Source organism: Nicotiana tabacum, chromosome 3 (assembly GCF_000715075.1).
Source record: "Nicotiana tabacum cultivar K326 chromosome 3, ASM71507v2, whole genome shotgun sequence".
Classification (NCBI taxonomy): Eukaryota; Viridiplantae; Streptophyta; class Magnoliopsida; order Solanales; family Solanaceae; genus Nicotiana; species Nicotiana tabacum.
Genome location: NC_134082.1, coordinates 73657977 through 73676071, shown reverse-complemented (window position 1 = coordinate 73676071; position 18095 = coordinate 73657977). Strand labels below are relative to the sequence as shown.

Genomic DNA, 18095 nt, shown 5'->3' with positions numbered 1-18095 from the left:
GGGGAAAGTCCGTAATGTCGAATGTGACTTGTGTGCAAAATTTGAAGTCATTCCTAAATGATTTTGGTAAGGTTTGAGATACTTAGTCTCTTTTAAGGAAGCTTAAGTTGGAAAAGTCAACCAGATATTGACTTATGTGTTAGAGCGCTCGAAATGCAAATTTTATGGTTCGGATAGCTTTGTTAGGTGATTTGGGACTTAGGAGTGTGTCCGGAATATTTTTGTGCTGACCGGTGTAGAATTAAGCTTGAATCGGCAAAGTTAGTATTTTGGCGAATTCCGGTTGATAGGTAAGATTTTGATCCGAGGCTCGGAATGGAATTTCGAGAGTTGGTGTAGCTTCGCTATGTCATTTTGGACTTGTCTGCAAAATTTGAGATCATTCGGACGAGTTTTGACGTGTTTCGACATCGGATGTGAAAATTAGAAGTTTCAAAGTTCATAGGCTTGAATCCGAGGTGAATTTAGTATTTTTGCGTTGTTTTTGGTGATTCGAAGAAACAAATAAGTTTGTGTCATATTATGGGACTTGTTAGTATACTTTGTTGGGATCCCATGAGGCTCGGACAAATTTTGGAAGAGTTTTTGGAAGATTTTTGCCGTTTTGAGCATAAATGTAATGATCTAAAGGTTCATTTTTAGTTCTAGAGATCCAAATTTGATTCCGAGACATCCAGAATTTAGATAATGAATTATAGGACTGATCTGGAAATTTTGGTCTAATTTCATCAAGTCGCGATTGGGTTTTTGACGCGAAACATGAGTATTGTTTAACGAGCGAAATAGATATCGCACAGGGCAAATGAGCTCCGAATTGAGTTTCGATTGAAGTGTTGTGTTCGTATTATTATTTTTGACTCATAGGAACAAGAATCGTCTAATTTCAAGTTTGTATGAAGGAATTAGAGCCTTTTTAGTAAAATTAAAGAGTGCTGGTGCATCAGGTCTGGTGTGGCACTTTTAGTGACCAGATTAGCACCTTTAGCGACCAGATTTGGGTCTTTAGCGACCAAATTTGCTTATTAAAAGATGCTGCGTTTCTACTCGTTTTTTTACCAATTTTCTTGCGAAATAACACGGTTTGGGGCGATTTTTGAGCAAGAAATCATGAGAAATCTTGAGGTAAGTCACTTGTGATTATTTCTACTCCATAATATTGAATTATCATCTAATAATCCGACTAGATTACATGTTTTTGAGGTGTAAATTGGGGATTTTGGACCTAGGGATTTGAAAATAAGATTTGAAGATTTGAGGGGTCATTTGAACTCCAATTTTGGTAAATTTTATACGTACGGACTCGTGGCGATACAAGGAATCCGGTGATGTGACTTTTGTAATTTTTCGAGAAGTGAGCCCGGGGCTTGGGTTTTGCCAACTTCGTGATTTTTAGCGTTTTTTCGAGTATTTTCGATTGGGTATTATTCCCTTAGCATATTGTGATGTAGTCACTCTGATTTTGGCTAGATTCGACGCGCGTGGAGGCTGATTTGAGGGACAAAGGCGTCGCAAGCTATAGATTTCACCTGTTCGAGGTGAGTAATGATTTTAAATGATGCACTGAGGGTTTGAAACCCCGGATTGCACAACATACTGTTATGTTGAGATGAGACACGCGTTGTATGACGAGCGCGGGGTCATTTAATATTGGGGATTGTGACTTGGTCCATCCCAGTTGATATTTTTACCGCGTAATTGATAAAGATTTATTGTTTTTCACTATGATTGGGCTTATTGCCATATTTGGGCTTCGTGCCAATTATCTGAAATCTTTTGTGAATTTACATCACTATTTTCCTCACGAATTGAAATATTATTTGAACTCAGTCCAATTGAATTATATTATTTTGTGAACTCAGCTACATTTATACTCAACTTGAGATTTAATGATATTTATAATGCTGTTGAGCTGAGCACTATTGTTTTACTGATGCCCAAGAGGCTTATGATTATTTTTTGGACTAATTGAGGCCGAGGGACATACGTGAGGATATGTTGAGTGATGTGAGGAGGCTTTCAGGCCTCGAGTGTTATATGAGGAGGCTTTCAGGCCTCGTGTGTGATGTGTGAAGGCTTTCAGGCCTATTGATATTGAGCTTGGGCTGTGGGAGCCCCTCCGGAGTCTGTACACACCCCCAGTAAGCGCAGGGTACCCAGGTGAGTTGGGAGTGGGCCCGAGAGGTCATTGCTTGTGTGTGGTGAGTTAGGAGTGAGCCCGAGGGGCTGATGTTGTGTGTTGATGAGTTGGGAGTGAGCCCAAGGGGCTGATGTTGTGTGTTGGTGAGTTGAGAGTGAGCCCGAGGGGCTGATACTATACTGAGATTTACATATTGAGCCCGAGGGGCAAGCTTTTGATTTATCCTTACTGTGGAAATTATTTGTCTTTACTATTTTAAAAGAAGAATTATCTGATACTCATTGTTTTACTGTATAACTGATTTTACTGCTTGAGATAGTGCTATATTGAGTCGTTATGAGATTTCATGTTTTCAGTCGTTATTTATTTTTATTAATCACTGGGTCGGAGTACTCACATTACTCCATGCACCATGTGTGCAGATACAGGCAGAGCTGAGTTTGCTCCTGAGCGCTGATTCTTTCCAGGCTAGGTGGTGACTAGGAGTAACGAGGTAGCTGTTGACGTCCGCAACCCCGTTTTCTCCCTTATCTTTGTTATTTATGATAATTCCAGACTTTGTAAAATATTAGTAAACTCTGTAGTAGCTCATGACTTGTGACACCCCGATTTCGGGCTGAGTTGGGATGGTTTTCCTTGTTCTATCACGTTTATTTCGCATTTAAGATTATATTGCCCATGATTTAGACTTATTCCTGCTAAGTAATTATAAAGAGATGTACTGTTTTGTTGATTGGCTGGCCTTGTCCTCACGAGAGGCGCCATGACGACCGGGTTGAGATTTTGGGTCGTGACAACAATACCGCGCGTGAACAGTAACCGCGCGGGGTGAACATTGATCCGTATACAGTAACCCATGAACAGTGCCGTGTACGGTAACCCCATGAACAGTACCGGACAAAATGTTAAGTTCGGGAGATTTTCCATTTTTAACGATTTGGAGCTCGGATAAGGCGATTTTTCGGGAGATTTTCGGAGAGAACAACGGGGTAAGTATTCTTAACTCAATTTTGGTTAGATTACTCGAATCTATTACAAGTTTTGGCATTAAATCCGTGAATTTAGCGGGAAAAGTTAGAAACCCTCTCGGATAGAATTGAGAATTTGAGGGTCGAAATGTTATGGGAATTTGATAATTTTGGTATGGTTAGACTCGTGGAGAGATACGGAACCTGTTGATGTAAAAATTTCTGAATTTCGAGACGTGAGCCCGGGGCTCGGGTTTTTGCTAATTTCGAGAATTTGGGTATTTTTCGATTGTTTTTATTGGGCTTTGTTCCCTTATCATATTATGACATATTCGTTCTGATTTTGGATAGATTCGACGCACATGGAGGCCAATTCGAGGGGCAAAGGCATCGCGAGCTAAAGAAGTAGCCGGTTTGAGGTGAGTAATGAGTGTAAATGATGTCCTGAGGGTTTGAAACCCCAGAATTTCACATCGTAACGCTATATTAAGGTGACTTGCACGCCGGATAACGGGCGTGGGGTAGAGCACCATTGGGGATTGTGACATGGTCCGTCCCGAGAGATGTTTTTACCGTGTTTTCTACTTGAACTAAATTGAGAATCATCCTTACGTGGATTTAATTGTTACATTTGGGCTTCTTGCCAATTATTTGAATCCTTTAGGGATTGACATCACTGTTTTCGCATACATGCATATCATTTGATCTCAGTCCAAGGTTTTAAATACTGTTTTGCAAACTCAGCCATCTTTCTAAGATTTGAAAACTTAAATGATATTTCTAAATGATATTTCGGGCTGAGAACTACTGTTTTACAAATGCCCAAGGGGCTTATTATGATTTCTGGACTGAGCATGGATCGGGCTACGCGCTGCAGCAGTGTTACATTGATATTGAGGTTGAGAGCCTGGTTGATTACATTGATATTGGGGCCGAGGGCCTGGTTGATTACAATGATATTGAGGCAGAGGGCATGGTTGATTACATTGATATTGAGGCCGAGAGCCTGGGTGATTATACTGATATTGATATGAGGCCGAGGGCCTAGATTTGATGCCACGAGATGGCTTGATATTGCGCTTGGGCTGTAGGAGCCCCTCCGGAGTCTGTACACACCCCCAGTGAGCGCCGTCGACGATAAATAAATATGGATGGCTCGGGCTGCACGCCGCAGTGGGTACCAGAAGGTACCGTCGTATGCATTGCATTGCACTCATGCATTTATTCCTCATCTACATTATCCGCCATAATAATTATGTGCTCTTATTTCATTGACTGGTTGCTTCATACTGTTCTGAACCTGAGGGGCTGATACTGTTCTGAGATACTGAGCACGAGGGGCTGATACTGTTCTGAGATACTGAGCCCGAGGGGCTGATACTATTCTGAGATACTGAGCCCGAGGGGTAGATTTCTACTTATTATTTAGATACTGAGCCCGAGGGGCAGATTTCTACTCGTCATTTTACTACCAAATTACCTGTTTTACTAGTTTAAAAGAAATTTCACATGATGTTTCACTGAATTGTTATTTTAAATGATTTCACTGCTTCTGTATAGAGTGTTGTGTTCCTTAACGTGTTTTCTTACCTTCAGTTATTATTTATATTTATTACTCACTGGGTCGGAGTAATCACATTACTCTCTGCACCATATGTGCAGGTACAGGTATTCCTGAGGCATAGAGCGAGTTTTCTGCTGTTTAGTTTTCATCGGAGTTATCGAGGTAGCTGCATGGTGTTCACAACCTTGATCTCTCCCATCTATCTCTATCCCTTTATCCCGCATTTTCCTAGACAGATTTGTAATAGGTGGATATTCTGTATTAGAGGCTCATGTTCGTGACACCGGATTCTATTGGGCTATGTTGTGGTATCCTAATTGAACTTCCGTAGATTTTATTATTATTTATAAACTTGAAAGTAATGACTTAGTAAATTCTCTGTGATATTTATCTAAAATCTGAATAAGAATTTGGGGTAATGTTGTTGAATGGTCGGGCTTGCTAGCAGTGTGTTGGGCGCCATCATGACCGGGGTTGGGGTCGTGACACCTTTCATACTTGTCCATGAACTCATCAAACTTCATCTCAAAGGCTTCGATGATATCTTCTTTCATTTGATCAACTATTGTTTTGATTGTTGCATCCATTTTACCTTCTTTTTTCTGTTTTGTCTAATAAAATTAGATAAGTTTGTGTGAACAAATCTGTAAACGATATGCTACTTATATAGTGAATTTTTTTTAAAAACTGTATATGAAAAGACAGAAGGCAAATCGAACCTTAGGAGTAAAAAACAAAGATTCAGGAATCATAATTTAATGAAAATAGTGTAAATGTAATTATTACTTTAACACAACTCCCAATGTGAATTATAAATTAATGTATATTCCATTAAATTGTTCTAGATACCAAGTTTCCACTATTTTTCATTATAATATACTGGCTTATATCCCTTCATAAGGAGCGTTTCCAGCATATTTTATAGGGAATAACCAAAATTGGACGAATTTAGGGTAGGAAAAATTTGGATTGTTCACGTACAATATTAAATACAGGACATTATGGTTTTAACTATATATACCTCCAGTATAATAAACATGATAGAAAATATTAAATTATTTAATTCTATTAAATTGTTCTAGATATCAACTATCAAATAGTTTCAACTTCTCTGTTATAATATACTGGCTTATATCCCTTCATAAGTAGCATTTCCAGCATATTTTATAGGGAATTAGCAAAATCGGTCAAATATAGCGTAAAAATTCAGGATTTTTTAAGTACAGTATTAAATACGGGACATACTAGTTTAAAAATAAATTACTCCAGTGGAATATACAGGAAACAAAATATTAATTTATGTAATTTCAGTTAATTGTTCTAGATACCAAGTTTCCACTATTTTTCAATTCTCCATCATAATATACTGGCTTATATCTTTTCATAAGTAGTATTTCCACCATATTTAATAGGGAGTAACCAAAATTGGACGACTTTAGGGTAAAAAAATTTGAATTATTCATGTCCTGTATTAAATACAGGACATTATGTTTTATAACTACATATATATTCAGTGTAATATACAGGGAATAAAATATTAAATTATTTAATTCCAGTTAATTATTCTAATTACCAAGTTTCCACTATTTTTCACTTCTCCATTATAATATACTGGCTTATATCCCTTAATGAGTAACATTTTCAACATAATTTATAGGGAGTAACCAAAATTAGACGAATTTACGATAAAAAATCTGCATTATTCACGTCCAGTATTAAATACGGGACACAATGGTTTAACAATTTATAACTTCAGTGTAATATACAGGAAACAAAATATTAATTAATGCAATTCCAGTTAATTGTTTTAGATATAAAGTTTCCACTATTTTTCACTTCTCCATTATAATATACTGGCTTATATCCCTTAATGACTAGCATTTTCAGCATAATTTACAGGGAGCAATACTGGATAATACGATTTCAAATGATATATCTGTAGCCAAATGTACAGTAAACAAAAATTTTATAGTCTTTAATTCTAGCATAATATATAGCATATTAACCTGCATTTCAATCAAAAATATGTAGTCAATGACAGAAAAGAAGAAAAAACTATTTCTTGGTCTTTATCTTGCGCCTTTTTGAAACAGAAGATTTATCTATTCTTCATGTGGCCTCATCTTCACTAGCAAGATATTCCAGCCGCTTCTTGTTACCATAATTGTATAATAATGTTGCATATCTGAATCGAAGACGTGTAGGATCAAAGATGTTCTTGTCAACTGGTATCTTTTTGCCTTCAATAAAATACTCCGCAAATGCAGAACAATATATACCACAATCACTACAATAAAACACATATTAAGAAAGAATAAGGTAAAACAATAAAGGATAAAAAGCTGATGTAATATAACGAAGAAAGATAAACATAGGAAAACACTTACACTTTTTCTTGTTGAGGCAAGTTATCCACTGAAATAACAGCAAATGGATTACTTAGATCCTCTTTTTCCAAATAATGTGCTTTATCCATTGCAATATCACTTCTTTGCTTATAAAATATAGTAGTATTGAGCAACAATGGTATCATTACAGCAAATGGGTTCAAAGCTTTATGAACTACAACATCATGTGTTGAGGATCTTATTGAGTCGTATACGTATATGCACCCATCATGCAAAGATAGAACACCCAAAATCCAATGCCATTCATCTTTTACATTGATTGGCATAAGAACATAATCCACGAAAACCCAGGGTGTGTTACAAAGAATGTAAAACCCAAGCACATACTCTCTTAACGTCTTTGTCAATTCAAAAATCTCATTTTTTACATTTATGCTATCCATATTTGATTTATCGTACACTTCTTGAATGACAAAACTGAAATAGTTGTCGGTAGTTGTGATCCGTATGTTTCCATATTTTGCCTTCTTTCGGAGGTAATAAAATATCACATCAATATGCTACAAAATGAAAACAGACATTAATTGAATATACAAACACGTTTAATCTAAAACAACACAAAAAAGTAATGTATGTTGACATACCGTTGAATTGATGCCTATACCAGAATAATAAAGTTCAAAAAACCATGTCTTCTTATCTATAAATTGAATTCCAAGATCAAACTCTTCCTCCAGTATATCATCCTTCTTTTCATACCCCTTCTTCCTAAAAATATTTAATAAAGATATAAATAGAATAGTCCAAACTATCATTACAAAGAAACTTCAATCAAAACATATGTTATACATATGTAAAGCTACCTGTGAGTTTGGATTAACTTTGTTTGAACAAACTTACTGAAGTTATCTCTAATTGAAACTGGAATTTCTTCAGTAATTGACATTTTAAATGGGTGATCCCCTTTCACAATAACACGAGATACAAGAGATTTTTTCATTCTTGTTCCATCTTCTTCAATAGAGTCGTCCAAAATCTCATAAGCTTCGACACCTTCAAAACTTGACTGAATGGACAAGGAAGAAGTGGCAGCATCTTCATGTGTAGAATATTTTGGAATAGTTGTTGTCATAGGATAACACATATAGACTCATTAACAAACTCAAAAGTTATTTTATGAATCTGGTAATCAATTTGAGTGTCAGTCATCTCAATTTCATGATCTGGAATCATCTTGGTTGATGATTTTTTATAAACCCTTGAAGCTGGAACATCCTCATTGAATGACTCTTTAGTCAACTTACCAGACGAAATATCTTCATTTCTTGTTTGCTTACAAAGCTCAGCTGTTAATTTATGAGCCTCTAAATTATACATTTCTAACCATTTATCTTCATCTGGAATTCCAACATCAACAAAACCAGATGCTACATAAAAAATACATTAATATGTCAGAAAATATATAAATAATTTTTTTGAATATATAACTTTATGTTTCAATACCAGAAATCCCTTCCTTTATTATTTGCTAAATTAAAATCTTCTACTTTTCCATGTTCATCATTGACATCATGTTTTTTATTTAATTTAAATTTTCTGCACCGCCAAAGCTTTGTGCGACTTGGGGGCATACATTAATTAGATACCATATTTTGTGTTTAAAACTTTGACGATTGGGCAACAAAGGTCAGATCATGCGCAAGCCCCCAAACATCCGCTTCTACGAAAAAATATCGTGCTTCTACGGGTGCCCACCTGGCCACAACCTTGCGTACCTGTGAACCCAAGCATTGCTTGTCATTTCTGCTTCTATAATCAGTTGGGAGTCTCTACGTGCTAACACATGTGAGCATTTCTTCGCATGTGCGATTGCGCCATATCTGAAACCCCCAACAGTCCCTCAAGTCCAAAACTAAGTCTGATTCGCACCCGAGACCCCTTAAGAGGCCAATCAATTACACCAATGCATCCAAATACATAATATAGAATCGCTTGCGCGATTAAAATACTAAAATTACATGTAGAACCACAAATTGGACCTCAAGAAATTGAAGCGTTACAAACAGTATATTTTATACTATACCTTGTTTGATTTCATTGACTGCATCCTGCTTCCATTCACTATCACCTTTTACATATTTTTTCACATCTCCATTGTTGTGATTCTGCAGCAAAATGTTCAAATAAAATGATATTAGATATAAAACAAATAAAAGAAAAAAGAAAAACAAACAAACAATGAGTACTAGTATACCTCTAACGTGCTCTTCTTCATTGAATTAATTGCATTGAACACCTCAACAAATTTCTCATCAAGATAATTTTTTAAAACCACTAGTTCATCCTTGTATTCCTTCTTCAATGATGATACTTCTTTCTTCAATTCATCTTGGCCATCTTGCAAAATCTTAAACTGAATACACCACTCACTATCTTTAGTTGACGGGTCAACAGAAGCTTTACCTACACCTCGATGTTGGTTATGAATATTCTCCACCACCTTTTCTGCAAATCATTTCCAGTTTCATTTTTGATTTTCTAGATGTAGAATCAACAAGGTCATTATTTGCTGACATAACATTAGCACTATTAGAGACATTCTCCATCATCTGCTTCTCCAAATCACTAGCACCGATACTTTTCATTTTTGATGTTTCATTAGCAGCTTTCCCCTGCTTCTTCAAATTATTACCATCTTTCCCCTTCTTCTCCAAAACATTAGAAGGTGTTCGTTGCCTTTTCGCATTCACATTAATCATCATTTTGCACTGTCCTTTTAAAGTCTCAGGTGGGGATCAACAAAATCATCATCTGAAGTAACGTGTTTCTGATCAACATTATCCGCAATCTCATTCTCAAGAGACATATTCCTTAAATTCAACTACATAAACATACAATTTACTCAATTTTAGTAACAAAATTATATATAGCAAAAGTAACTCTTAATACATGAGAAAACAAAAATGAAATTAATTTACCTTTTCAGAAGGTAAGCCAAATAGCTTATCATTTAACTCTTCAAATTTCAGCTGCCGTGTAACACTCCATCGAATAATTGGTGGAGATATATTTTGACACCGTCGAGCAATAGAACTATGCAAATATCCAAAACATTCGTAGAACCATATCTGAATAGCATAAGGGAATCCTGAAATCCAATAATACTCTCGTTGCTTATCCAAAATACCTGACATTATTCTCATTGTTTCCTCATATAAATTTATTCCCCATGGATAACTATTTTTAATAGAAAAGAGGAATAAATTTACAACAAATAGCACTGCTATCTTAATAGCATCTTCATCAGACTCAAATGTTTTTGTAAGAAAATAATCCACAAGATGTTCTTTAGAATCAGAAGGATAATCCATAAAGTACTTTGCAATTGAACCATTATTATTTTTCGTAGCTTCACTACAAAGCTGTACATCACCAGTACATTTTAATCCACTTATAAAAGCAAACTCTGCCAAGCCAAAACGTAGTTTTACCCCATTGACAAGAAACACCATTTCTTTCACTTTCCCTTTTTCTACCTCCTTGGTTAACAAATAATATATTAACTGTGATTGCAGTTTTATACTAGGCAAATTCAACAAATAGCCAAAACAAGTTGACTTAAAAAGTTCAAGTTGCGTTGTTGACAATTTTGTTTTCTAATTGCTAACAATCTCAGAATTGAAGTTACTGCCAAGTATTGGTCTATCACTTGCACTAAGCTGCAATACAATACAGATACATATATAAGTATATTACATAGTATACATTCAACAGAGTATGTATTAATCAAATAATGTGTAATATAATTTACCTTCAAAAATGATTTGGAATGTCTTCTCTTATGAATGCTTGATTCAGAATCCTTCCTTTTTTTTTTTGTAGGCTTTATATTATTTTGAGAAACATCAACTTCCTTAGCACTTTGAGAACGCGTTATTCTAATACTAGCTGACCCAGAGGTATTCGAACCTAATCTAGAGGTATTTCGTGCGTTAGCCCTTTGTAAACGAGTCCGTCCTAAACTAACAACTTTTGTTCCACTTGCTAATGATGATACACCAACTGCATTCGCACTTGGAGCATCTTTCATATAAGATTCTACCATTGTAAGAGAATAATTTTCGTTATCCATAACGAAATCAGAAAAATCTGATGACGCTGAGATTGGATGAATAGGTTTTTTACGCTTGAGAGAGTGATTTCTACCCATAAAACGTCAACTGTTCGAAATTAAGCTTGACATTTCAAAAATTAAACCTCGAGATTAAACCCTAACGACTGTGTATTTTGAAATTCGAGATAATATATGGCGCGTTGTTTGAAAATTCGAGGTACGCTTTAGTGAATGGCGCGTCGTTTAAAAAGCAAAATATACTGCAGTATAGTTGATCAGTATAAAACTGGAAAATATGAAATCAAAATTACTATCCATAAAATATAGAATCCTATGAAATGAGTGAATATATAATTATTTCTATGACACATCTCCAAATGTATTATATAATTTTCGGTATAATATTATTTCAGGATTGTACACTTCGAGTACATAATATAGGAGATTATGCTATCAGGTGGTATATCTCCATTAGAATATACAGGAAAAATTCGAGGTACGCTTTAATGAATGACGCGTCATTGGAAAATCAATATAAACTCTAGTATAGTAGATTACTATAAAGTTGTCTGTAAAATTATGAAATCCAAATTACTCTCCATAAAATTTACTAGAATCCTATGAAATGACAGAAAATGTAATTATTACTCTTACACAACTCCCAACGTATAATATAATTTGTAGTTAAAAATGCATAAAAGGCTGAACCAAATGGTTATCTAAAGTACTGAAACATTATGTCCAGTATATTAAACTGGTCAAATATCATGCAAAAGCATAATGTCCAGTATTATATACTGGATGTGCACAATACATATTCGTGTCGTATTTTACAACCTACTTTTCTTGGAATCTGCAAAAAGTTACATTTCTCTGAACCTAATAAAACATCTAATAGACCTGAAAAGTTACCTTTACATTTATACATATTTTAAATTTAGTAGGTGCACACTTTCACTATATTAAACAATCAGTTCACTAGAAAAATTCTATCATATTTTATTAAAATTTATATTCATCAGTAGCATTTTACCTTTTTCAAAAAAACCATGTCTTATGCTAGAGGAAGCAGGAAGCTTACAATGGATGAACTTATGCAGAAGTGGGAGAGTTTAAAGTCTGATTGGGATAGTAAAGTTCCAATGGATAATATTATACAAAAGTGGGAACAAATAAAGGTTGACTGGATAAGAATAAGACCTCAGGTTTTTGCTGATGAATCATTCAAGAACAGGCTGAACGTAGAACGCAGTTCTGAAGGTTATTCAACCTCGTTCGACAAGGTTGTCCAGAACATTGATTCTTTCAAGTATCCCAACAGGGACGACTGTGCGAAGCTCAAATATAGCTTAAAGAATCTTCCTCATCTTATGGACAAAATAAAAATTGAACAAAATCAGTTGCGTCATGATTTCAACAGGTTGAAGAATGATCTCGTGAGACTTTGTGGTATTTTGCCCGGGTATCCTATCATTATCTCTGATTCGGATGATGATGAGATATATCAAGAAATTGAGGAGTATTATTCTGATGATACAGATGATTCTTAGTATTGCTTAATCCCTTTTTTATGTTTTTGTTCTATGTTTTTGTCATTGGGTGCTCTTTATCTTCTACTATGTTTATGTGTGATTGTTTTTTGTAATATTTCTTTTATGTATCTGATATTATGGAATACGATCGACATAGTATCAAAAAGTTTTCAAGAAAATTATACAAAAATTCTGCATTATTCACGTCAAGAATTAAATACGGGGCAAAGTGGTTTAACAATATATAATTCCAGTGTAATACACAGGGAATAAAATATTAAATTATTTAATTCCAGTAAATTATTTTAATTACCAAATTTTAACTATTTTCCACTTCTCCATCGTAATATACTGTCTTATATCCCTTCATGAATAACATTTCCAGCATAATATATAGACAATGACCAAAATTTGACGAATCTAAGATAAAAAAATCTGCATTATTCATGTCCAGTATTAAATATGGGACACAATAGTTTAACAATATATAACTCCAGTGTAATATACAGGAAATAAAATATTAAATTATTTAATTCCAGTAAATTATTCTAGATACCAAGTTTCCACTATTTTTTACTTCTCCGTCATAATATACTGGTTTATATCTTTTCATAAGTAGCGTTTCCACCATATTTAATAGGGATTAACCAAAATTGGACAATTTTAGGTTAAAATAATTTGAATTATTCACGTCCATTATTAAATACAGGACAATATGTTTATAAGTATATATAACTCCAGTGTAATATATAGGGAATAAAATATTAAATTACTTAATTCCAGTAAATTGTTCTAATTACCCAGTTTTCACTATTTTTCACTTCTCCATTATAATATACTGGCTTATATCCCTTCATGAGAAGAATTTCCAGCATAATTTATAGGGAGTAAACAAAATTTGACGAATTTAGGATAAAAAATCTGCATTATTCACGTCCAGTATTAAATACGGGATACAGTGGTTTAACATTATATACTCTCGTGTAATATACAGGAAATAAAATACTAAATTATTTAATTATAGTAAATTATTCTAGATACCAAATTTCCACTATTTTTCACTTCTCCATTATAATATACTGGCTTATATCCCTTCATAAGTAGCATTTCCAGCATAATTTATAGGGAGTAACCAAATTTTGACGAATTTAGGATAAAAAATTTGCATTATTCACGTCTAGTATTAAATACGGGACACAGTGATTTAACATTATATAACTCCAGTGTAATATACAACAAATAAAATATTAAATTATTTAATTCCAGTAAATTTTTCTAGATACCAAGTTTTCACAATTTTCAACTTCTCCATATGATAATATACTGGCTTCTATGCCTTCATAAGTAGCATTTCTATAATAATTTATAGGAGAGTAACCAAAATTGGCCGAATTTAGGGTAAAAAAATTTGGATTATTATAGGGGTAAAAATCTGAATTTACAAGAAGCAACCAAAAATATATTAAATATGACATATCTCCAGCATAATTTACAGGAAATTACTGGATGATATTCTTTCACATATTAGATTCTCCAGCATAATATAAAAAATACAAGCTAGAATTCCATAAAAATTACTGGATGATATTCTTTCATATATTAGATTCTCCAGCATAATATACAGGAAGCAAAACATTTTAAATTCAAATTATAAAATCTGCATATATATCAACAAAGTATTCATGTTTAATATATAATGCAAAAAACTATGTTTATCAAGGTATTTACACTTGAGGACTGCCATATGCTAAAGGATATTTACAAAAGTTATTTCCATTATCTCCATATTCATCACCAACCATCTCTGGAGGAGTTTCATACCCTGATTTGTGTTTCCATTCTGCCTGTCCCCATAGACAAAAACCATGATACTCCCGATAATATTTAATTGTATTGGGCACAATTGTCTTAACATCTTTACCCTGCATCAACATATCAACATATCTTATAACAAATGCACCACAACTTGTGTTTCCTATCTGTTTTGGTGATTCTTTCCAGCGAACATCAAATGGTTCATACACATGCTCAAATATAGGATGCAAGTCACCAAATTTACAACACTCCATAACCACAGGAATGAAATGCTGATAATAAAGAAGCTGCGTCTTTATAACATCATACTTATAGCCCTCGTAAACCGAATCATATACATCTATGGTCTTCTCATTCAAGTATAAAACTGCCAGGTATTAATGAGTGCAATAATTTAAGCGAATTTCACCATTTACCATTGGAGCAGGAAGTCGAATCGGACAGAAAATATTTTCAACAGATGACCATGAAATCCCACATCTACGATTCTCACCCAATATATACTGACAAAGCCCAAATCCAAATCCCACATTCCAAAATTCAAACTCAGTCCAGCCTTCTGGACGACGCTTCCAGTCACTATATGCAAATCCAAAGTGTCATTAAAGTCCACATCTGTTGTTGTTGAGGCAAATGGATACTCATTGATGTGATATATATGTTTCTTCCTCATATAATATAATAAAACATCTATGTGCTGAATATAAAACAAAAATAAATATATGTCAAATATAATATAAAATAAAATCAAACGTTCACAATGTAAAAGATATATACATACCACATCAGTTAAAGTATACTTATCATCGCCAATCTCTTTAAAGAACATTCTTGATTTAGCTTTCTCATTGTAAAGATCATATGGATTTTGTTGCAGTACAGGATCTGTTTTGTAAATATCAGTTACACCCCTAAAAAAAAAGATAGAACAAATATTAAAAACAAAATAAAAGAGAAATTTTAATAACATATATATCAAATAAAAATAGAATAAGCTAAATATCAAAACTCACTTTGGTAGACGACCTCTTCTCTTGTTTTCATTTAAATATGCTACAAAATTATCCTCAGAAGATTTGATTTTTTTTCCGATAATGCCAGCAACATCTTCGGACATATTTTGAACTCCAATTCATACCTTTACTTGTTCCCTTATATGGAGATTTTAAATGCCAACTGGCATTACGAATTCTTTTTCCTCTACCAAGCAATTCTTCTTCTACATAAGCACTTTGTGCAATCTGTTGTACTTGTCCTCCTGACACTTCTTTTCCTTTATAGGAGGCAAAATTTAGTTTTTCATTTTCACCTCCTACCTCCATATTTTTTATTTCAGGTTTCAATGTGGTCTGCTGATCAGAATTATCATCCAGTTGAGAAACAAACTTAGCAATTTTAAGAGGAGAAACATAAACTCCCTCATCCCCACTTGAATATAAAACAATCTTTTTATCAGAATCACTATTTTGCATATCAGCAACAACAGATTGTTCAGCAGGGGTGCGATCAATAGTAGGTTCATGATCAAACACATTATAACTTGATTGACTTGACTGAGTCAAAATATTAAAATTAGGGCACGAATCCACAGATTTCCTCTTTCTTTTTCTAGTATACAATTTTCCCTGCTTAAAAAAAAACAAAAAACAAATGGAGAGATTATTAGAACTGAAAAACATAATGAAATGAAATATATTATACTTATCCAGTATAATTTACTAGACAAAAACAGCCTAGAGATGCCAGTCTTCCAGTATAATATACTGGATGAAATGAATTAGATGGCGGGAAACTCCAGAAGCAAATACTCGGGGTATAAAGAAGAAAAATAATCAAAAGGCATATTATAAAAGAAAAAGACAATTAATGATTCAAAAAATTAATAACAAGTGAAAATAATTTCTAGTCTGGACAACAGAACTTACACAGGGTATAAACAGAACTTATCCAGTATAATATACTGGACAACAACCTTACAAAACGGTAAACTTCCTGTAAAATATACTGGAATCAAACAAATCTATAATATAATAATCATCCAGTATAACATACTGGAAAGCAATCATTCCCAGGACAGATTTCCAGTATAATAAACAGGGAAACAAGCCTGCGCACACTAACCTGCTGAATCTTTTCAATAATTTCATGAACAACAAGAGGTTCTTTTTCATTCAACTTCCTTCCAATTCCATCCAAATTACCTTTACTTTCTTGGATGCACATTTCAGGAAGAGTTGCCAGACCAGTCTCAGGTTCCCTTTCCTTTGCTCCAGATGTTGCATTCACATTTAATATAGGAATACCTTGTTCCACTTCAGGTGAATCCAAAGTTATATTCCCCTTTTCAATATCGCGAAAAATGGCTTTAACATCTGTACCTCCTGTTACAGCATCTGTTCCACTTCCCTGAGAGACTGCAAGTACATTATTTTGCAAAATATTTTGACTGGACTGTGGCGACCATGTCACATCATCTATTTTCTAATTAAAGAATCAATATCACTATCAGCTGTAAGATCAGTCTCATCTGGACCACTATCTGCTCTTTCTTTGTACCCGTGGGTTTAATTTTGATAAAACTAATCAACTTCCAAATACAACGCGACAAAATGGCTATTTGAAATCAGTCAATTTCCTCTGAGCATAAACCAAAACCAAATGGCCATCTATTGTTCTATTCATCTTCAAGTACAAGCAGCAACTCGACAACATAATTTCACTAAGGAAACTCAAAGAAAAAATAAGTAGCACACATAACTAATCGAACAAAGAAGATATGCCAACATCTGATTTTAGAAAGAGCAATTTAAACCCAATCAAATGCAACAAAAAATGCAAAGTTCATGGACCGATCTGTAAAGCTTGGTTCAAAGAAAAAGAAATGCAAAAATTGAATAAACTAAACAAGGAAACCAACCAAGATTAAACAGATCCATGTAGATTCAAACATATCCAAATATAATGTAAAGCTATTGATCCATAAAGAATGAAAAGAGCTAAACCTCGTTGCTGCATATTCTTCGACGACGAATCGACGAAGAGAGTTTCCAAAGCAGCAAACCAAAAATGAGCTATTAACCCCGACCTCGAACCTCAACGGCAACTGACAATGGATTCGAACTCAAAAACGATTCTCAACTTCAGTTAAACTCTACGTTTCGAAAATCTGTTCGTGCGCGTGACGCTGTTTGTGCGTTTTTTGGAAGAATGGTCTGTTGGTTTTATGAAGAAGAAGCAACAGCTTCTATTTGTCTATAGCTGCTAGGTCTATTATGTTTTGAGGTTCGTTCGACTGGATGAGAAACAACGGCTAGATCCGGTTCAGGGAGTGGTCGCTGGAGGTTCGACGAAGGAGATGACTCGGGGGTGGGGTCTGGTTGAAGAACGGCGGGTCTCTTTGGGGTGTGGTTAAGAAGAAAGAGCTCCGTCGATAGGTATGAGGGTGTGAAGGAGACCAAGCTTCAGGGGGCGCTCTTGGATTTTGAGAATTGTGGCCCCTCCCCCATTAAAGTGTATCCGTCTCTCTTTTTAGGCGTTACCGCTATCCCTTCTTTATTGTAGAGTCTAGGTCTAATGTGTATTTTTGTGTATTTTGCCAATTAGTCCCTAGGTCTTTT

General features: G+C 34.4%; 1 protein-coding gene across 1 annotated transcript; it reads right to left on the bottom strand.

The window, feature by feature from the left end:
• Positions 1 to 14327: 14327 nt before the first annotated feature.
• Positions 14328 to 18011, bottom strand: LOC107766231 (uncharacterized). The gene is made up of 5 exons (XM_016584980.2): positions 17481 to 18011; positions 16600 to 16892; positions 15492 to 16103; positions 15260 to 15389; positions 14328 to 15175 (listed from the first exon to the last, which is right to left on the bottom strand). The coding sequence occupies exons 1-3, from the start codon at positions 17491 to 17493 to the stop codon at positions 15546 to 15548; spliced, it is 864 nt and encodes a 287-aa protein (XP_016440466.1). The 5' UTR covers positions 17494 to 18011; the 3' UTR covers positions 14328 to 15175; positions 15260 to 15389; positions 15492 to 15545.
• Positions 18012 to 18095: the final 84 nt, after the last annotated feature.

Coding starts and splice junctions, on each gene's coding strand:
- LOC107766231 (XM_016584980.2), bottom strand. Junction 16,104..16,599: donor TTATTGAAAAGATTCAGCAG/GTTAGTGTGCGC, acceptor TTTTTTAAGCAG/GGAAAATTGTATACTAGAAA.